This window comes from Esox lucius, chromosome 5 (assembly GCF_011004845.1).
Source record: "Esox lucius isolate fEsoLuc1 chromosome 5, fEsoLuc1.pri, whole genome shotgun sequence".
In the NCBI taxonomy this organism is placed as follows: Eukaryota; Metazoa; Chordata; class Actinopteri; order Esociformes; family Esocidae; genus Esox; species Esox lucius.
Genome location: NC_047573.1, coordinates 5356396 through 5379156, shown reverse-complemented (window position 1 = coordinate 5379156; position 22761 = coordinate 5356396). Strand labels below are relative to the sequence as shown.

Below are 22761 nucleotides of genomic sequence, written 5' to 3'. Positions count from 1 at the left end.
GTTGAATAAGAGGAGAAAGGAGAGGCAGGGAGGAGACAGGAAGTGAGAAGCGACACCACTGCTAATGTCCCCTTACAGCTCTGAGGTTTGATATTTAGACCAGAGGGAAGACTGCCCCCTACTGGTCCTCTAACACCACTTCTAAAGTCCCCTTACAGCTCTGAGGTTTGATATTTAGACCAGATGGAAGACTGCCCCCTACTGGTCCTCTAACACCACTTCTAATGTCCCGTTACAGCTCTGAGGTTTGATATTTAGACCAGAGGGAAGACCGCCCCCTACTGGTCCTCCATCACTTCCAGCAGCATCTGGTAATATGTTCAGATCAGCGCTTTCTTAAAGCACATTGAAATTGTAAACTAAAGTTGAATTAAAATGTTGATTAATAAGTTTATAGTAATGCTTATTGTGATTTAGGAGATGTCATAAGGTGGTCCAGGTATGAAATTACACAGGCCAAGAGTGGGTTTGGGCCTTTCTTATGTTGTCTAATAAGGGGAGGTCAATGACATCATAGAATCCGGTGGAGGCCCCGGACAGGGCCCAACAGGCAGCAAATCAATCCACCCACATTGCCAAGCATCAACCAAAGGGACAAGCATCAACCAAAGGGATAAATAAAATCTCATTTTCACAAGTCCTGTTATTATTACTAGAGGAGGTTGGTCATATAATTAGGTTGTTATTCCAGTGGACACAGTGACACTTGAGAAGTGTTGTAGACTATGGATGAGACTGGGAACTGGTCATTTCCTATGCTGCTTTGTTTTCTGTTAACAGCAAGAGTTTCACTGGGCACAGAGCATTTCTATTGATACATTTGGCGATGTTCAATTCATTGGCAAATAAAGTAGACTACAAAATTTTTCTAATAGACTACTGTTTCCATGCTCAAACTACAAACAGCACCGGGTGAAGCTCTGCCATCACTCAAACCCCAGGATGTTGATTCAGACAGGACTTGTGTTATGAGAGGACTCATCCTCCTGAAGGTTTTCACCAGTGGGTTGTAGATAGTTGTGGCTCCTCTGTCTTGCCCTCAGGCTGGGTGTCCAGAGCCTCTAGCAAGACCCTGAGGCTGGGTACCAATTCAACACTCCTCTCTTCTTTCTCCTCTAACCCCATATCTTCCTCAAGGCCCACCAACCCACTCTGATCCAGTTCTGGGAATGTCACTGAAGGGAAGCTGGTCTGGAGGATCCTCAGTAACTGAATAGACAGGGAGGCCTGGAGGGAAGTGACACAAAGTGCTCCTTTCAGATCTAGTGCTTCCTTAACACCTAGTGCTTCCTTAACACCTAGGGCTTCCTTAACACCTAGGGCTTCCTTAACATCTAGGGCTTCCTTAACATCTAGGGCTTCTTTATCAATTACTGCTTCCTTAACATCTAGTGCTTCCTTAACATCTAGTGCTTCCTTAACAATTACTGCTACCTTAACATCTAGTGCTTCCTTAACATCTAGTGCCTGCCTAACATCTAGTGCTTGCCTAACACCTAGGGCTTGCCTAACATTTAGTGCTTGCCTAACATCTAGGCTTGTTAAGAATTCACTAGAAATATAATCGCTGAATTATATCCATGTATCATATCAAACTGGTCTATTCTCAGTTATGAATAGTATGTCACATTGAGGGAAAGGGGAGGTGTCTGAGCTGGGTCTGTCTTTCCTGCATCTCTGTAATATAAAACATCTCTAACTGAGAAGACCACTCACCTTCAGACTATCCCTTCGAACCAGCAGTCAGTCCCTCCAGGAAAGAGTTATACTCTTGCCAAAGACAAGAGCCTCCTGAGTCTGAGGAGGAGTGGCCTGAGCCTGAGGAGGAGTGGCCTGCACCGCCTGAGCCCGAGGAGGAGTGGCCTGCACCGCCTGAGCCCGAGGAGGAGTGGCCTGCACCGCCTGAGCCCGAGGAGGAGTGGCCTGCACCGCCTGAGCTTGCCGGGGTCTGGCCGCCACCGCCCTCTACTGTCCCGGCCGCTCCGCCTCCCCGGCCTGTCTCGGCGGCTCCTTTCTTTATGATGCTTGGGGGCTATGACAGAGGTTTAAAAGATTTATCATATTAATATTACTTTTCCTAAAATACCCTCAAGTATTCCCTACTTGAAACATTTTTCAGGTATTTTGCTTTTAAAATGCTAATGCTGGCCAATGGCTAAGGAGAACAATAGGTTTGTAGAGTGTGACCTTTGGAGAATGTGATGTGTTGGCTGAGGTCTTATCTCTTAATTTCATATTCACTTGTCACACCTTAAGCTTTATTCACGGGAGAGATCAAAACTACATATACCTTAATGAGCCAAACATTATGACTACCTGCCTGTTAATCCTCTGCATGCTGCCAAAACAGCGCCACCCTGTGGTATCTGAAACCGAAACCGAAAATTAGCCACAGATCCTTCAAGATCCTTCAGATCTCACAACCTCCAAATTCTCCGGTTGTGAGGTGGGAGCCGTCGTGGATCGGACTTCTTGGTCCAGAACATCCCACATTCTCAATTGGATTGAGATCTGGAGAACTTGGAGACCCGGGCAACACCTTGAAGTCTTCCTTATATGTTCCTCAAACCATTCCTGAACAATGTGTGCAGTGTGGCAGGGTGCATTCTCCTGCTGAAAGAGCCACTGCCATCAGGGAATACCATTGCCATTTAGGGGTGTACCTGGTCTGCAACAATGTTTAGGTAGGTGTCACGTGTCAAATTGAGGTCCATATGAATGACAAGACACAGGGTTTCCCATCAGAGCATTACCCAGAGAATCAAATGGCTTGTCGTCTTACCACAGTGCATCCTGGTACCATTAATTCCCCAGATAAATGGCGCACATGTACACAGCTGTACAAAACACGGGAATCATCAGACCAGAAGACCTTCCACTGCTCCAAGGTCCAGACGTTCACATGCCCATTATAGTTGCTATTGACAATAAACAGGGGTCATCATAGGTACTCTGACTGCTGTGTGGCTACGCAGCCCCACACTCAGAAGGGTGCCATGCATTGTGTGTTATGACACATAACTTCCATAACAACCTTCATTAAAATATTCTGTGACTTGTGCCACAGTAGACCTTCTGCTGTTTCGGACAAGATGGGACAGCCTTTGATGAACCTTGGGCACCCAACACCGTAGCTGGTTTGTGGTTTGTCCCTCTATCGGTAGATTCTCACCACTCCTGACCAGGAGCACCTCTTGTTTTGGAGATGCACTGACCCAGTCATCTGGCCATAAAAATGTGGCCCTTCTCAAAGTCGTTCAGGTCTTTACTCTTGCTCATTCTTCTGCATTCAACACCATCTGATCACTGATTACTTTCCTTTTAAATATACACACAGTAACAGTTAAAAGTTTGGACACACTTACCATTTCACTTGTAGGTAATTACTGTTGGAGTGAGTTTTAGCTGTGGATTCCAAGTTCCACTTTCATGCAATAACACGACCAGACTGGTCTGTAAACAATTTGACATAAAACTTTGACAGGCAAATTCGTAAGATATATTACGTTAGGTCAAGTAACCTTAGAGTAAATACCAACTATTAGAGGCACTGGTGAGTAAGAGTTAAATACACATTTTTGGAAGGGCATTGTGGTCTGGGATGCTGGATGGGCAGAAACTCCAATTCGGTCAATTTCAAATCCAACCAGAGGCAAGATTGTTTATAACCTTACCCCAAGTACTGTGATACCTAACGATAAAACAACCTGGACTTTTTCGTTTTATAACCTTAATCCAAACCTTAATGTTTCTGGCCCTGACTGGATACTGACAGACACTGGGAATGGGGTTCTGGTCCTGACTGGATACTGACAGAAACTGGGAATGGGGTTCTGGTTCTGACTGAATATTGACAGACACTGGGAATGAGGTTCTCGTCCTGACTGGATACTGACAGACACTGGGAATGAGGTTCTCGTCCTGACTGGATACTGACAGACACTGGGAATGAGGTTCTGGTCCTGACTGGATACTGACAGACACTGGGAATGAGGTTCTGGTCCTGACTGGATACTGACAGACACTGGGAATGAGGTTCTGGTCCTGACTGGATACTGACAGACACTGGGAATGAGGTTGTAGTCCTGACTGGGAACTGACAGACACTGGGAATGGGTTTGTTGTCCTGAATCTCAAATTAGAAATGGGCTTTTGCCAGAGGGCTTTTGCAAGCAACACGGTCATGTTGTCTCTTGTCTTTCTAATCCACCCACCCAACTTTTCTTCTACCTCATCATCATCTTTCTCTCCCATTTCTCATTCCCCTTATCTTTCCATTTTCCTCATCTTTTTGTTGCTCCCATTTTTCTCCCTCTACTTTCAACTCCCCCCTCTCTCCTCCTTTTTCTTTTATTTCTCCTCCACCACACCCACCCTTTACCTTGGAACAGGAGCCTGTTGGACTGCATACCAGAACACCACTGATACTGTATGACTCCCAGCACCACTGATACTGTATGACTCCCAGTAAAGGTTTAAGATTAAGTTCAAAACCAGACATTCATTTTGAGTATTTTCTTTATTTGAATGTCACTGGCAAGATCTATAATATATAAAATATACTTTGCTTTGTTTTAGTGATTTAGCTGACATTCTTATTCAGAAGGAAATCACATACATTATTTATTGAATAAGCAACAATTGAATGAATGAGGGATTATTAGGTTGCCATTACAACAAGAGGACAATATTGGAAATGTCTCCAGTAGGTATTAAACAGCAGACCTTCATAGAGGCTGAGATGTTGACAGTAATACATAATAGTCATCCATTCACTATGTTAAGTCTAATGTTTCTATCACACCTGCAGTGTAAATGCTCTCTGGTACACTGGAATTATATTCATTTTTAATGAAACTGCAATGGCCTTGAATCATCGTGGGAAGTCTTAGTTGTTCTATATACTCTGTATTCCTCCCTCCAACCACATAGTTGTAGTTATGAACTATTGACTCCTAGGAATTTCTAATACGTTTATTTACTGTTTGTTCCATCTGTGTGTGACCAGGTTGGGCTAATCTATTTTTCCTATCGACAACGCCACCTAGAATTAACAAGAGCTCTAGGAACTCAACCAAAAGTTACAATAACTTCTCATCAGACTACAAACTATGCTCAGGTTCGTTTGGAGGGAGGAGCAGTATATAAAGTATCCCAAAGGCGAAGCTATACTTTAATCAATATTTTATTTCACCACAACTTCAATAGGTATTTACATTAACAATAAATTACATTACAATACTTAAAACATCGAGCAATAAAATATATATGAAAAACCATATCCATGCAAATGTCCCAGTCCCTGAGATGCAGCGTACACCGGCGACCAGCCGAGCAATCCGCTTCTTTCCACCGGAGTTCGGCCTTCGTCTAACTGGCAGGAAAGGGACTCTGTCCGGGTCACAGGCAGTAGTAGCCCATTCCCCGGGGTGCGCACGTCTAGCCTTATGGGTATACGGGATCCTGCGTGGATCCTCTGGCTCGTAGATCTTGTGTCTCACGTAGTAATTTCTTCCACCGCTTCGAGCTGTCTCCGGTAGCCTTCTGCTCCTCTCCTTCTCGGTGTCCGGTCTTTATTTCCTGTTCTTATTCTACAGTCCAATCAATAGCCTCATTGTACAGGTCGAAGTTCACGGGTTGTTAGCCAATTAACGAATAGAAAAATAACACAAAAGCACTACAACCAAAACACCAATCACAACACTAAACCACACACAATATCCAAACCAAAATCACAGTAGATCAAGTCACAAACATAATCAAAATACATGCACAATTAATATCCAACCCGTGACATGTGTATCTTTGAGAGGGATCTGAAACTGGGTGTCAGCCATACTGACTGTGGGCTCGAGTGGCCCAAATGCTGACTGTAACTTTGCCAAAGTCAAACTGATGTTACCATTTGAAGGGAAAGGTAAAATATATATATATATATATATATATATAAAGATATATCAAAACAAGGTTACTCTGGTAGCCAGCAACATTGTCTCTTGAGTTTCCCTTTTGTAATCCCAATTTGAGGCTCATTCCCACTAGGAAGCCAGAGACAACTGACAGAAAAGGAACATCACTTTATGCCTGGAAGTGCCTTTGTCAAACTACAAAGTACCTTTCAATTGTACCTGAAAAGTGGGTATACTGAATATTAAAGCTTAAAAGGGTTTCATGTAGATTCTTGCAATAGTACTCAGTGACATGAAATATAATTTTCAAAAAAGGGTTTAGTGATTTGTATAATTCTTTCATATTATAGCCCACTTTACAGCACACACTTTTGTTATGTTTATTTTGATTAGGTTACTATGCTTAGGAGTAAAATAATGAAAGTTTCTGCTTCAAAACAAGGTTGAGAAAAGCAAGGTTGGCCAACTTCCTTAAACAAGTCTTGAATATCCTGACTGTTTTCCAGCTGACAGACAATAAGTGGGTGTGTTGGAATGTGCTCTGTAACAGGATCTGTGTCGTGTTGACTGAGGTCATATCTGTTACTTTCATTTCCACTCTCTTCTTCACCGACGTGCTGTAATGACGGTATGGCTTTTAAAATGTTTTTATATAATTAATGTTTTTTAAGCCTTTCCTTATTATCAAAATAACATAAACCAACATTCATAGATCAAGTCATAGTAATAACATGGTTGTCTGTCAGAATTTATCCCCAATGTAAATATTCTGTGCAAAGTCAAATATCAAACTGTCATATAATGAACATCACTAAAGCATTAATGTTATTGTAAATAAATACTGCTGGACCTTTTCATCTTTTTAGGAAACATTTGTTCTGAGAAGTAGAATATATTTGATGTTAAAGAATAAGAAAGTACATGCTGTTTCATGAATGGGGCCAAGGCTGGCAAATTAAGCTGATTCTGTAGGTTGATGTGTTTTTGAACTTGATTTCTGTTTCTTTTTTAGACCAGCTGTCTCCTTCAGGAATAATGGTGACTGGACCAGATAGTCTGTTTGTGACTCTGCTGATTCTCCTCCACACTTTACCCTCTGAGTCTGGTAACTACATTCATCACATCTGTGTATAATATGACAAAAGACATGGGTTGTTAATTAATTGACACATAGTTAGACTTACTGATGTATTGGTTTGTATGTTAGAATTTACATTATTATTGGCTGGACCAGATCCCAACTGAGATCCTTCAGAGTCTCCTGTACATGTAGAACTTTGCCCCATTATTTTCTGATAATCTGGATCAGAGAAATTAGAATTAATGAATCAATGTGGGCGTTGTCATCCTGGTTGAGACCACTCCCATCAGGATAGAAATGTTTCACCACAGGTTAAAGGTGATCAATCAGAATAACTTGGTAATGATTTACAGGGACTCTTCCCTCTAAGGAGACAGGTTTACCCACACCATGCCAGGAGGTGTGTACTTGTATGTTCATAGGCCTCAGGAGGGCCTTTGTGCAATATGATCTTTATTTATAAAAATGTTTAACTTTATTTTAACAGGGGAAAATGATTGAGACCTGACTGAGACCAAACTAGTAATTACATGAGTGTTTCTACCTGAAATTTTAGGAAAATACTTGAAATTTGTTTTCTTAGGATTTAAAAGTTTTAGCTGTATAAGAGACCTCCGTAGTATCTTAACATCAGACTCCAACTGCAGAAGGACAAGCGTCAGAAGGATAGTATGGTCTACAGTGTCAGAAGGATAGTATGGTCTACAGTGTCAGAAGGATAGTATGGTCTACAGTGTCAGAAGGATAGTATGGTCTACAGTGTCAGCAGGATGGTATGGTCTACAGTGTCAGAAGGATAGTATGGTCTACAGTGTCAGAAGGATAGTATGATCTACAGTGTCAGAAGGATGGTATGATCTACAGTGTCAGAAGGATAGTATGGTCTACAGTGTCAGAAGGATAGTATGGTCTACAGTGTCAGAAGGATAGTATGGTCTACAGTGTCAGAAGGATAGTATGGTCTACAGTGTCAGAAGGATAGTATGGTCTACAGTGTCAGAAGGATAGTATGGTCTACAGTGTCAGAAGGATGGTATGATCTACAGTGTCAGAAGGATACTATGGTCTACAGTGTCAGAAGGATAGTATGGTCTACAGTGTCAGAAGGATGGTATGATCTACAGTGTCAGAAGGATAGTATGGTCTACAGTGTCAGAAGGATAGTATGGTCTACAGTGTCAGAAGGATGGTATGATCTACAGTGTCAGAAGGATAGTATGGTCTACAGTGTCAGAAGGATAGTATGGTCTACAGTGTCAGCAGGATGGTATGGTCTACAGTGTCAGAAGGATAGTATGGTCTACAGTGTCAGAAGGATAGTATGGTCTACAGTGTCAGAAGGATAGTATGGTCTACAGTGTCAGAAGGATACTATGTTCTACAGTGTCAGAAGGATAGTATGGTCTACAGTGTCAGAAGGATAGTATGGTCTACAGTGTCAGAAGGATAGTATGGTCTACAGTGTCAGAAGGATTGTATGGTCTACAGTGTCAGAAGGATACTATGGTCTACAGTGTCAGAAGGATAGTATGGTCTACAGCAGGGGTGTCAAACCGGTTCCACGGAGGGCCGAGTGTCTGCAGGTCTTTGGGTTTTCCTTTAAATTGGTTCCCAGGTCAGACCTGAACAACCAGGTGGGGGTAGAAACTAACCAATTAGTGAACTCATTAATCAATCAGGTACAAGGTGAGAGCGAAAACCTGCAGACACTCGGCCCTCCGTGGAACCGGTTTGACACCTGTGGTCTACAGTGTCAGAAGGATAGTATGGTCTACAGTGTCAGAAGGATGGTATGATCTACAGTGTCAGAAGGATAGTATGGTCTACAGTGTCAGAAGGATAGTATGGTCTACAGTGTCAGCAGGATGGTATGGTCTACAGTGTCAGAAGGATAGTATGGTCTACAGTGTCAGAAGGATAGTATGGTCTACAGTGTCAGAAGGATAGTATGGTCTACAGTGTCAGAAGGATAGTATGGTCTACAGTGTCAGAAGGATTGTATGGTCTACAGTGTCAGAAGGATACTATGGTCTACAGTGTCAGAAGGATAGTATGGTCTACAGCAGGGGTGTCAAACCGGTTCCACGGAGGGCCGAGTGTCTGCAGGTCTTTGGGTTTTCCTTTAAATTGGTTCCCAGGTCAGACCTGAACAACCAGGTGGGGGTAGAAACTAACCAATTAGTGAACTCATTAATCAATCAGGTACAAGGTGAGAGCGAAAACCTGCAGACACTCGGCCCTCCGTGGAACCGGTTTGACACCTGTGGTCTACAGTGTCAGAAGGATAGTATGGTCTACAGTGTCAGAAGGATAGTATAGTCTACAGTGTCAGAAGGATGGTATGGTCTACAGTGTCAGAAGGATAGTATGATCTACAGTGTCAGAAGGATAGTATGGTCTACAGTGTCAGAAGGATAGTATGGTCTACAGCACAGGTGTCAAACCGGTTCCACAAAGGGCCGAGTGTCTGCAGGTTTTTTGGTTTTCCTTTAAATTGGTTCCCAGTTCAGAACTAACACAACCAGGTGAGGGTAGAAACTAACCAATCAGTGACCTAATTAACCAATCAAGTACAAGGAGAGAACAAAAACCTGCAGACACTCGGCCCTCCGTGGAACCGGTTTGACACCTCTGGTCTACAGTGTCAAAAGGATAGTATGGTCTACCAGGACTACCATTTTCAGGGTAATGGTTGAAAACAGTAAGACAAATCAACTGACTGGCCGGGACTACAGTTGCCGAAAATGTGTTCAATTTCTTACTGTGTGATTATTAAGCAGAGCATTTTTATCAGACATAGAGGTAAAAATAGAAGTTAACATCCCTTCATAGATGAAGCATGTTGCATGTGGACATTTGTGACCATTAAACAAGTGAATTGCGTTCTTTTAGATTAATCCTGAACCTGTGGACAATAACCAGTAAAATGGATTTTGGCCTCTGAAACATAGTCATGTTTGTGAATACTATGGTCCTCATTCATGATTGGCATTCACAGTGAAAAAAGGTTCAGTGCCTAAAAGACCCTTCAAATGTCTGATAAAAAAATATTTTATTCTTATCTGTGATTGTTTTTTTTGGTAATGTGTGTATTTCATTTTTTATTGTGATAATAAAGGGCTCAGCTATGAAAAACCTGGGATTGAATATATTTCTTTGTATAAATAAATCTTATTAAAAAAAATATTAGCTCATTAGTGAGGATTTACAAAGCACTTACTTTCAGGAGTTTATGAAATTAATTTCACTGTCTGTGTGTCTTTAGCAGTAGCATTAACTGCACAAATTCCTCTTTAATTTTATTTTTCAGTGAAGTTTGAAGTTCTTGGTCCAACTGAACCCATTGTTGCTGTGGCTGGTGATGACGTCATTCTGCCCTGTTACCTCAAACCCAACATCAGTGTTGAGGACATGACAGTGGACTGGCGTAACCTTGACCCAATAGATGATATTTTCTATCGTTACCAAAATGGAAGAATCATCCTGGAGGATCAAATTCCCTCCTACAGAGGAAGAACATCACTGTTCAAAGAGGAACTGTGGAGGGGAAACACTTCGTTAAAACTGACCAGGGTACAAGTGACTGATGATGGACTTTATGAATGCTTGATTCAGTCAAAGGACTGGTATGATGACATTAAAATCCAAGTCCTGGTTAAAGGTGAGATTCACTTTCATGTAATTATCTAACTACAGTAAATGACTGTTACCCCAATCCTTTATACAAACCGTTTCCAAAAACGTTGGGAGAGTGCGTTAAGTGCAAATAAAAATAGAATGCAATGATGTGCAAATCATGTAATTCCTACTCTATATTTACTTGGAAATAGTACAAAGACAACATGTCAATTCTTGAACCAGAGAAAATTTTATTGTTTTTGGAAAAAGACATACCAATTTTAAATTTGATGCCAGCAACATGTTTAAAAAAGTTGGAACAGGGTCATGTTTACCACTGTGTTGCATCACCTCTTCTTTTAATACTCTGTAAGCATTTGGGAATTAAGGAGACCAATTGCTGTAGTTTTGAAAATTAAATGTTTTAATTTTCTTGCTTGATATGAAGTCCTTTTGCTCTCTGGGCACCACCATTGCCCAGGACAGGAAGTGGGATCTGAACGTCACCTCTCTTACAAAGAAAGCTCAGTAGAGGATGAACTTCCTGCGGCAGCTGAAAAAGTTGCCAAAGAATATTATGGTGCATTTCTACACTGCCATCATAGAGTCCATCCTGACCTTCTCCATCACCATCTGGTACACTGCAGCCACTGCCAAGGACAAGGGCAGGCTGCAACTCATCGTCCGCTCTGCAGAGAGTGTGATTGGCTGCAATCTGGCATCTCTACTTGACCTAAACACCTCCAGGATGTGGAGGCAAGCGGCAAAGATTAGGGCCGATCCCTCCCCTGGAAATGAACTATTCAGAACTCTCCCCTCTGGCAGAAGGTTGAGGTCTATTAGGACCAAAACCTCTCACCACAACAGCAGTTTCTTTCCTACACCAGTAGGCCTCATGAACATGCTCCCAGAGCCAAACCGACTACATCACCCTCCCCACATATACACACAACCCTCAACTGGACAAATCTATAACCCCTCCCCACATACACACAACCCTCAACTGGACAAATCTATAACCCCTCCCCACATACACACACCCTCAACTGGACAAATCTAACCCCCACATACACAACCCTCAACTGGACAAATCTTGCCCCTTACATATTTTATTGTATATTCTTTTGTAATATATTAATATTCAGTCTACTTTTTTTATGCTCAGTCCACTATTCTTATTTGTTTTTATTTATTTTCTTGTACAAAATTGTTGCACTAACGGACCAGAACAAATTCCTAGTCTGTTGTGGAACTTACTTGGAAATCAAACTCTTTTTGATGTGCACTAATGCACCCCCAGACCATCACGGATGGTTGGCAGTTTGAACTGTGCGCTGATAACAAGCCGAATGGTCCCTTACCTTTTTACCCAGGAGGAAGCGGCGTCCATGATTCCCATAAAATAATTTCTAATTTAGAGTTTTCAGACCACAGGACGATTTTCCACTTCGCCTCAGTCCATTTTAAATGAGCTAAGGCCCAGAGAAGGTGACAGCATTTCTGGATCATGTTTATAACTGGTTTATTTTTTGCATGGTAGATTTTTAACTCGCATCTGTGGATGCGGTGAAAAACTGTGTTCACAGACCATGATTTTGGAAGTGTTCTTGAGGCCATGCAGTGATTTCCACTACAGTGTCATGTCTGTTTTTAATGCAGTTTCACCTGAAGGCCCCAAGATCACGGCAATCCAGTACTGGTATTCAGCCTTGTCCCTTGCGTACAGAGATTTCTCTGGGTTCTCTGAATCTTTTAATGATATTATGTACAGTAGAATATGAGATCCCCAAACTCTTTGCAATTTTACAGAGAGAATTGTTATTCTTAAATTGTGTTGCTCTATTTGCCTGTGTAATCTTTCACAGAGTGGTGAACCCAGTGAAAGACTTTACTCCTGAAAGACTCATCCTCTCTAGGATGGAATTTTTATACACAATCATGTTACTGACCTGATGCCAATTAACCTAATGAGTTATGAGATGTTCCACCAGGTTATTTCTTTTGTATTACACTTCTATTACACAAGTCTTTTGTTGCCCCTGTCCCAGCTGTTGTTAAATGAGTTACTGGTATCAAATTCAAAGAGGGCACACTTATTTCCATTTCATACCGCATCCCAACATGTTTTCGTCAGTTAACATCCAGTCTGTCTGTGTGTCTGTAGCTGTAGGATCCAGACCAGTGGTGTCCATTGAAGGACACAGAGAGGGAGGGATGGGTCTGGTGTGTCAATCTGAAGGCTGGCACCCTGAACCTGATCTGGTGTGGCTGGACAGTAAAGGAGTCAGTCTCTCTGCTGGACCTCCTGAGACACACAGAGACTTAAAGGGATTCTACACAGTCAAACAACATGTCATTGTCCAGGAGACTGACACCAACCTCTTTACCTGTAGAGTCCTACAGAAACGAATCAATGAGGAGGTGGAGACAGAGGTTCACATCCCCAGTGAGTAACACAATATAATCAATGAGGAGGTGGAGACAGAGGTTCACATCCCTAGTGAGTAATACAATATAATCAATGAGGAGGTGGAGACAGAGGTTCACATTCCTAGTGAGTAATACAATATAATCAATGAGGAGGTGGAGACAGAGGTTCACATCCCTAGTGAGTAATACAATATAATCAATGAGGAGGTGGAGACAGAGGTTCACATCCCTAGTAAGTAATACAATATAATCAATGAGGAGGTGGAGACAGAGGTTCACATCCCTAGTGAGTAATACAATATAATCAATGAGGAGGTGGAGACAGAGGTTCACATCCCTAGTGAGTAATACAAAACCATTTAGATGACATGAAACACGGGAGATATTTTTATGTACAGTTTTTTTTTTAGTACAACACCGTGTTGATCCTGTGATTTGTGTTTAGGTGCGTTGTTGAATTACACAACCCCTTGGAGACTGTCGTTCATCGTGTGTTGTTGTTTGGGAGTCATCACTGTGATTGGCTTAGCTCTGACTGCCTTCTGCACATGTAAGAAGACAGAAAATGATAGTAATATTTAGTTGTTTAAAATTAATGTTTGTAATGTTTTTTTCAACCTTGACACATTCACATTTCTTATTGGTTATATTCAATAGACACCGGCTAATATATTAAACTGTAGGTGATTAATGTGTTTATTGCCACTAACCACAAATATTTATTTTTATGCTACATGTGACGTCATAATTATAGGTCGACTTAAAAAACAGCATGGTAAGTTGGGTTTTATTAGCTCTAACTGGATTACACAGATGACTGTAAAGACAAAACTACATCTGCTTGTTGACATGTTTATAATGTTACATATAATAATGTGTTTATTGCCACTATCCACAAATATTTATTTTCATGCTACATGTGACATCATAATTATAGGTCGACTTAAAGAACAACATGGTAAGTTGGGTTTTACTATCTCTAACACAGATTACACAGATGACTGTAAAGACTAAACTACATCTGCTAGTTGACATGTTTATAATGTTCCCACTGTCTTACATGAACTCAAAACATTAAAGATGATCTCAGGAAGAAAAATACATATTTGATTAATATGAATATTAAAAAACTATTATCCACAGATTACAAGAATATAAACTGGAGTCCAGGTAACAGAAATAAAAATATATGCTATGTAAAATATGGCATAATACTAAAACTACAGTATCTGAAAGTTATGTAAATTAAACATTAAAGTTAATGTGTGTCTAATTTGTTTTGAGGTCTGGATTACACAAAACAAATGTTTTAAATGGTTAATGATTTAAATGGTTAACAGATATTTTTGTAAACAAAAGACTCTTTCTCTGTGTTTCAGATTTTAAACTCTCCAGGAGACATGAAGGTCAGTTTGTTTCTCTCCACCAGAGTTATTATGTGACTGTATTTTAGGTAGTGACGGGACGCATGAAGCCAACAGTTCGAGGCTTGATTTGAAATTCAAACCCAGTCTGCTCAAAGAGAAAGGATCTAGGCTTGTATCTGAGCAACAATATCACGTGGTTGATGACATTTGAAGCTTCGGACCTCAGGCAACCATCTGATAGGGTTATGATATACATGGAGCTTTCCAACCATCTGATAGGGTTATGATATACATGGAGCTTTCCAACCATCTGATAGGGTTATGATATACATGGCGCTTTCCAACCATCTGATAGGGTTATGATATACATGGAGCTTTCCAACCATCTGATAGGGTTATGATATACATAGCACTTTCCAACCATCTGATAGGGTTATGATATACATGGCGCTTTCCAACCATCTGATAGGGTTATGATATACATGGAGCTTTCCAACCATCTGATAGGGTTATGATATACATGGAGCTTTCCAACCATCTGATAGGGTTATGATATACATGGAGCTTTCCAACCATCTGATAGGGTTATGATATACATGGAGCTTTCCAACCATCTGATAGGGTTATGATATACATGGCGCTTTCCAACCATCTGATAGGGTTATGATATACATGGAGCTTTCCAACCATCTAATAGGGTTATGATAAAAAACTAAATTAGTCTATAGCCTAATTATCAAAAACTAATGAAATTCACAAATTAACCTGTGAATGTCAAATAATTTCTCCCACATATCATTCATTCTCAATAACAAGCAGGTAGCCACAATAAAGTAGACTGTTGTTAGAATTGTCTTACAATTTTGGTGGAGACCTCCGCTGGTTAATCAATCAATCAATCAATCAATTTATTTATAAAGCGCTTTTTACAACAGCAGTTGTAACAAAGTGCTTTACAGAGACACCCGGCCTTAAACCCCAAGGAGCAAACAACAGTAGTGTTGAATTTCAGTGGCTAGGAAAAACTCCCAAAGAAGGTCGAATTTTAGGAAGAAACCTAGAGAGGAGCCTAGGCTCAGAGGGGTGACCAGTCCTCTTCTGGCTGTGCCGGGTGAGATATTAAGAGTCCAATTGGAATAATAAATAAATTTATCTTGGCTAAATCCAGAGTATATTTGATTTTAGACTAGGTCAGAAGTATGACCAGGTGGACAAGGACAGGAACAGCAACGGTCCCCCCAAACCAGGTAATCCGCAGGTGTGGACCAGGACCTCATCTCCTTCTAAAATTTAAAATTGGAGGAAACTGAGAAAAGTTAGTAGTACATCCCTCATGTCCCCCAGCACAATAATATAGCAGCGTAACACCTTGGAAACTGAGACGGGGGGGTCCGGTGACACTGTGGCCCTACCCGGGGGAGGCCCCGGACAGGGCCCAACAGGCAGGAAATCAATCCAACCACATTGCCAGGCATCAACCAAAGGGACACCCACCAACCGCAACCCCCCTGAATGAGGGCCGAGTATTGCTAGTAGCGTACAGCCCAACTGCACAAGTGCGCAATAGAGAGTCAACAACAAGCCAGTGACTCTTCCCCCGAAGGGCATTGGAGGGAGGGCATCCCAGTGGCGACGAGAGCCCACCTGGCAAGACAGCAAGGGTGGACAGTATCAAGCCTACTGGTCACCTTCACGCCCCCGGGCCAGGCTACACCTAATTATAAACCGTGCTGTAGAGATGAGTTTTTAGTAGGCACTTAAAAGTTTGCACTGAGTTTGCATTTCTAACCTTAATTGGCAGATCATTCCACAGGAGTGGAGCTCCGGCTTTATCAACAAATAGCTTAACATGTACAGCTGTGGTTGGAAATGTCATTTATTTTAGAATGTCAATCTCCACTGACTGGCACCAGGGCTTTCTTCCATGCCAAGTTATTTACAAGTGCTTCCCACATATTTCACATAAATGTTGGCTATGTAAGTACATTTGGTAATTAAATAATAATCTGACATCACTGTCACAGTGTTAAATCCAGTATTAGTTTAGGTTTTATGTGCCAGCACACTTATTGAAATAATTATATTTATTATGTTATGTTAATACTTCAGCAGCCTCAATAAAACCAAGAACACAAACGATTTTCAATTATTGTTGATCAGGAGATGTAACTAAATTATAACTAAATAAATCGAATCTTGCTTTGAAATTTCAACCCATTTTAATCCATGCAAAAAGGCAGTGGCTTGCATTGGTGTAATACCACGTGATTAATGAAGTCCGAAGCCTTGTTTGATCACGCCCTTCTTCCTGCTTTTTCCAAAGCCTCTTGTAAAATGCAAGCAGGCTTTTATGGTAGTTCGGTGCCTGACACTTTCCAGACTTTCCAAATCACCTTATTTCCTGATTTATTTTAAAAAGCTGATGACATTATAAGTGCAGCTGGTAGTGTCGCCAACTCAGTCTTTATCTTGTTCTGGTGCGAGATAGAATCCAGATCTTGTTAAAGTTTTTGAATGCAAACAATACTGTTTATTGTTGTTTAAATAAGTTGTTGAATTTAGTGTATCTAATGAGTCTTGTCTTAATAATACAAAACATTAGAACGGATGCACATTAGAAAAACTCTAGCTGGAAAAGAAAGAAGAGTGTGGGATACAAACTTTGCATTCCAGTTCCCCTACACATAGCGCACACCTAACCATTACACCATGAAGTCATGTAGGATATTATGGAAAATAGGTTTTTAGAAACATTAAACATTGACATTTATTCCTGACCAGCCGGTGGCATAAATGTGCAGTGAGTTCAAAAGCATCGAGACAACAAACCATTTTTGGTCAAAGTTGACCAAAGCATTGAATGCTTCAGAAAGTCTTGATTTCCAATCACTAATTTTAGGGAGTAATGCTGACATCTGGAACATTTGGTCTAAACTCATGAATACTATATAAATACCTGTCTTAACTATCATTTATTTACCTAAATGTTGTACTTTGATCATCAGTCATGTGTCTTTGACAGCTATCAGGATATATGTCATATATCAAATATGGATAAACAATATATTAACATAAGAGGTGACCTGGATGTTCTGTTATCCATCCATCCATCTTCTCCCGCTTTATCCGGGGCCGGGTCGCGGGGGCAGCAGTCTAAGCAGGGATGCCCAGACTTCCCTCTCCCCAGACACTTCCTCTAGCTCTTCCGGGGGGACACCGAGGCGTTCCCAGGCCAGCCGGGAGACATAGTCCCTCCAGCGTGTCCTAGGTCTTCCCCGGGGTCTCTTCCCGGTGGGACGGGACCGGAACACCTTCCCAGGAAGGCGTTCCGGAGGCATCCGAAAAAGATGCCCAAGCCACCTCAGCTGACCCCTCTCGATGTGGAGGAGCAGCGGCTCTACTCTGAGCTCCTCCCGGGTGACCGAGCTTCTCACCCTATCTCTAAGGGATCGCCCGGCCACCCTGCGGAGAAAGCTCATTTCGGCCGCCTGTATCCGGGATCTTGTCCTTTCGGTCATGACCCAAAGCTCATGACCATAGGTGAGAGTAGGAACGTAGATTGACTGGTAAATCGAGAGCTTCGCCTTGCGGCTCAGCTCTTTCTTCACCACGACAGACCGATACATCGACTGCATTACTGCAGAAGCTGCACCGATCCGTCTGTCAATCTCCCGTTCCATCCTTCCCTCACTCGTGAACAAGACCCCTAGATACTTAAACTCCTCCACTTGAGGCAGGCACTCTCCACCAACCTGAAGTGGGCAAGCCACCCTTTTCCGACTGAGGACCATGGCCTCAGATTTGGAGGTACTGATTTTCATCCCCACCGCTTCACACTCGGCTGCAAACCGTCCCAGTGCATGCTGAAGGTCCTGGTTAAAAGGGGCCAACACGACAACATCATCTGCAAAGAGCAGAGACGAAATTGTGTGGTCCCCAAACCTGACACCCTCCGGCCCCTGGCTGCGCCTAGAAATTCTGTCCATAAAAATTACGAACAGAACCGGTGACAAAGGGCAGCCCTGCCGGAGTCCAACATGCACTGGGAACAAGTCTGACTTACTGCCGGCAATGCGGACCAAGCTCCTGCTTCGGTTGTACAGGGACCTGACAGCCCTTAGCAAAGGACCCAGGACCCCATATTCCCCAAGCACCCTCCACAAGATGCCGCGAGGGACACAGTCGAATGCTTTCTCCAAATCCACAAAACACATGTGGATTGGTTGGGCAAACTCCCATGAACCCTCCAACACCCCGTAGAGGGTATAGAGCTGGTCCAGTGTTCCACGGCCCGGACGAAAACCACACTGTTCCTCCTGAATCCGAGGTTCTACTATCGGCCGTATTCTGTTATCTCTACCTAAACCACACATGAACCATTAATACTGGATGTTCGGTTATCTCTACCTAAACCATACATGAACCACTAATACTGGATGTTCTGTTATCTCTACCTAAACCATACATGAACCACTAATACTTGATGTTCTGTTATCTCTACCTAAACCATACATGAACCACTAATACTGGATGTTCTGTTATCTCTACCTAAACCACACATGAACCACTAATACTGGATGTTCTGTTATCTCTACCTAAACCACACATGAACCACTAATACTGGATGTTCTGTTATCTCTACCTAAACCACACATGAACCACTAATACTGGATGTTCTGTTATCTCTACCTAAACCACACATGAACCACTAATACTGGATGTTCTGTTATCTCTACCTAAACCACACATGAACCACTAATACTGGAAGACTCATGTGTCAGAGATCAACACAGTAAATGTTGTCCTCCACTTGTATTTTCTCCACTGATGTTGATGTCATGATTTCATTGTATTTATCATAGTGTTTCTCTCCACAGTGGATGTGACTCTAGACCCTAAAACTGCACATCCACGACTCATCCTGTCTGAGGACGGGAAACAAGTGAGACTTGGATACACATACCAGGATCTCCCTGACAACCCAAAGAGGTTTAATAGTTCTCTCTGTGTCCTGGGTAAGGAGGGCTTCTCCTCAGGGAGATTCTACTATGAGGTTCAGGTGAAGGAGAAGACTAGGTGGGTTTTAGGAGTGGCCAGAGAGTCAGTCAACAGGAAGGGGTGGATTATAGAGAGTCCTGGTAATGGATTCTGGACTGTGAGGCTGTGGGATGGAGTGTATCAGGCTCTCACTGACCCCCGTATCACCCTCCCTCTGAGAGAGAAGCCCCAGAAGGTGGGGGTGTTTGTGGATTATGAGGAGGGACAGGTCTCCTTCTTCAATGTGGAGGCCAGGTGTCACATCTACTCTTTCACTGGACAAACATTCAATAAGGAGAAACTCTATCCTTACTTCTACACTGATTATGACTCAGACCCACTGGTCATCTGTCCTGTAGATGTCACTGACTGACTGTTTTAAATCAGACAACCAGAAATCAGACAATCAGAAATCCAGGATGGAGAACAGTTGGCAAAAATATGAAATATGAGAACATGTGAGACCTTTGATGTTTCTAGTATTCATAATAGGTGATTTGTGTTGAATTATATGAATGTATGTTTCTTTGGAAGTTAAATGTGTCTAGATAATGAGAACAACAGAAACTTCTGTGTTTAGATTCTCTCTCAGTAGGTCACGCTCTGCCAACCCCATTAATGTGAAATGTTTATATTGACCATTTAACATGGGGGTTCTTTGGGGGTTTTGTGGAAATATGATCTGTGCCAGGTAGACACCCCCTTCAATGTATTTACCAGCTAGCAACCATCTTTACACTGAGATTGATTTAAACAGTCAAGAGGAAACACTTACTGCAATACTTTCAATACAATGTGAATTCTCTCCCTTGACTTTCGACGGGTTTGTGATTAACAGCAGAGACCACTATACAAAAAGACTGTATGTCTTACATTTATTACTGTGTTTGTTGTGTCTCTGTTCTGATGTGTGTTCTTAGCAGCAGCAAAATATTATATATTATTTGGTTTATAAATACTTATTTGTTAAAAACCATTCAGAAATAAAGTATTTCTAAAATAATGTGTGATCTGTCAGACTCTTGTACTACTGCATCACTAGTCTCATCTGGTCTCCCTTCCAAATCCCATCTGTCTCACTCAACTCATCAAGGTAAACACTATATACAATATCTAGTTCTATTTAGATGTTAGTTGATGTGTTTCTATTTTGTCCATGGAGGGAGGGAGTGAGGGAGGTGGGATGGAAGGAGGGGGAGTGACAAGGGAGAAGAGGGAGAAATGAAGGAGGAGAGAGTCAGGGAGGGGAGGAGAGAAAGAGGGGAGAAAGGGGTTGAATAAGAGGAGAAAGGAGAGGCACGGAGGAGACAGGAAGTGAGAAGAGACAGAGGGAAGGATGGGAGGAAGGAATAAAATAGAGGAGTGAGAACAGAGGAAAGGGAGGGAGGAATGAGGGAGGGAGAGACAGGGGGGAGAGAAGACTGTCATGGAAGGAGGGGAGGAGAGATGAAGCGAAGGAGAGAGGAGATTCACAGGGATGGAGAGAAGGGATGAGAGATTGATGGAAGGGATGAGAGATTGATGGAAGGGATGAGAGAGAGAAGAGAAGCAGGGAGGGGGAGAGAGGGAAGGTGGAGAGAGGGTGGAGGAAAGGATGGATGGAGAGATTCAGAGATGAGAGAGGGAGAGAATGGATGGAGGACGAGGAAGGAAGGAGCAAGAGAGAGGAGAGGGACAGAGGGCAAGAAGGAAAGGAGGTAGGAGGGTGAGGGAGGAGGGTGAGGGAGGAGGGTGAGGGAGGAGGTATGAGGGTGAGGGAGGAGGGTGAGGGAGGAGGGAGGAAGTAAGGAGCGTGAGAGAGGAGGGTGAGGGAAGAGGGTGGAAGTAAGGAGTGTGAGAGAGGAGGGTGAGGGAGGAGGGTGTGCTCTAAAACTTCCTGGTAGATGGCTGACTTTGGACCTCAGAAAACACAGTGGACCAACACCAGCAGAAGACATGGCACCCCAAACCATCACTGACAGTGGAAACTTTACCCTGGACTTCAAGCAATGTGGATTCTGTGACTCTCCTCTCTTCCTCCAGACTCTGAGACCTTGATTTCCAAAGGAAATGCAAAATGTACTTTCATCCGAGAACATAACTTTGGACCACTCAGCAGCAGTCCAGTCCATTTTGTCTTTAGCTCAGGCGAGACGCTTCTGATGCTGTGTCTTGTTCAAGAGTGGCTTGACACAAGGAATGCGACAGCTGAAACCCATGTCTTGCATACGTCTGTGCGTGGTGGTTCTTGAAGCACTGACTCCAGGTGCAGTCCACTCTTTGTGAATCTCCCCCACATTTTTGAATGGATTTTGATTCACAATCCTCTCCAGGGTGCGGTTATCCCTATTGCTTGTACACTTTTTTCTGCCAAATCTTTTCCTTCCCTTCGCCTCTCTATTAATGTGCTTGGAGACAGAGCTCTGTGAACAGCCAGCCTCTTTAGCAATGACCTTTTGTGTCTTGCCCTCCTTGTGCAAGGTGTCAATGGTTGTCTTTTGGACAGCTGTCAAGTCAGCAGTCTTCCCCATGATTGTGTTGCCTACAGAACTAGACTGAGAGACCATTTAAAGGCCTTTGCAGGTGTTTTGAGTTAATTAGCTGATTAGAGTGTGGCACCAGGTGTCTTCAATTTTGAACCTATTCACAATATTCAAATTTTCTGAGATACTGAATTTGGGGTTTTCATTAGTTGTCAGTTATAATCATCAAAATTAAAAGAAATAAACACTTGAAATATATCAGGGTGGAATGAATGTATACATTATACAAGTTTCACTTTTTGAAGGAATTACTGAAATAAATCAACTTTTTGATTATATTCTAATTTTATGACCAGCACCTGTATATATTACTACATCGTACTATATCATGGTGATGATGTTCTCACAGTCTTCCATCTACTCTACAGATTACCTGTGGAGGAGGGAGAGTACATCATACGTACATAAAAACACATACACACATACACACAGACACACACATACAACACACACAAGCACAGACACATACATACACAAACTTACACATACAACACACACAAGCACACAGACACACATACACATACAACACATGCAAGCACAGACACATTGTGATGGAAATTCCAATGTATCGACACTCGGAGTAAGGAACACAGAGACAAAGTTCTCTTTGTACATTATAACAGTTTTATTAACTATTATGCACATATGAGAGACATGTCAACCGCTTACACACACATAATCGTCTGAGGAGTCTCTAACTCAACATAGCTCATTCAACCGTATATATCACATAGAAAAAGGGGTGCGGTAAGATGCTGCCATCGGTCTTGTCACAAGAGTTTACCCAAAGGGCGGGC

At 42.2% G+C, this 22761-nt stretch overlaps 1 protein-coding gene across 1 annotated transcript; it reads left to right on the top strand.

Annotated features, from left to right (window-relative positions):
- The first annotated feature begins 14054 nt into the window (after positions 1-14054).
- Positions 14055-19815, top strand: LOC117594521 (zinc finger protein RFP-like). The gene is made up of 3 exons (XM_034292386.1): positions 14055-14208; positions 14418-14444; positions 19283-19815. The coding sequence occupies exons 1-3, from the start codon at positions 14154-14156 to the stop codon at positions 19813-19815; spliced, it is 615 nt and encodes a 204-aa protein (XP_034148277.1). The 5' UTR covers positions 14055-14153.
- Positions 19816-22761: the final 2946 nt, after the last annotated feature.

Excerpts from the sequence above, each read along its gene's own strand:
- LOC117594521 (XM_034292386.1), top strand. The coding sequence starts at position 14,154 with ATGAATATTAAAAAACTATTATCCACAGATTACAAGAATATAAACTGG. Across the intron at positions 14,209-14,417 it reads GAATATAAACTGGAGTCCAG|ATTTTAAACTCTCCAGGAGA; the intron begins GTAACAGAAATA and ends TCTGTGTTTCAG. Across the intron at positions 14,445-19,282 it reads ACTCTCCAGGAGACATGAAG|TGGATGTGACTCTAGACCCT; the intron begins GTCAGTTTGTTT and ends TTCTCTCCACAG.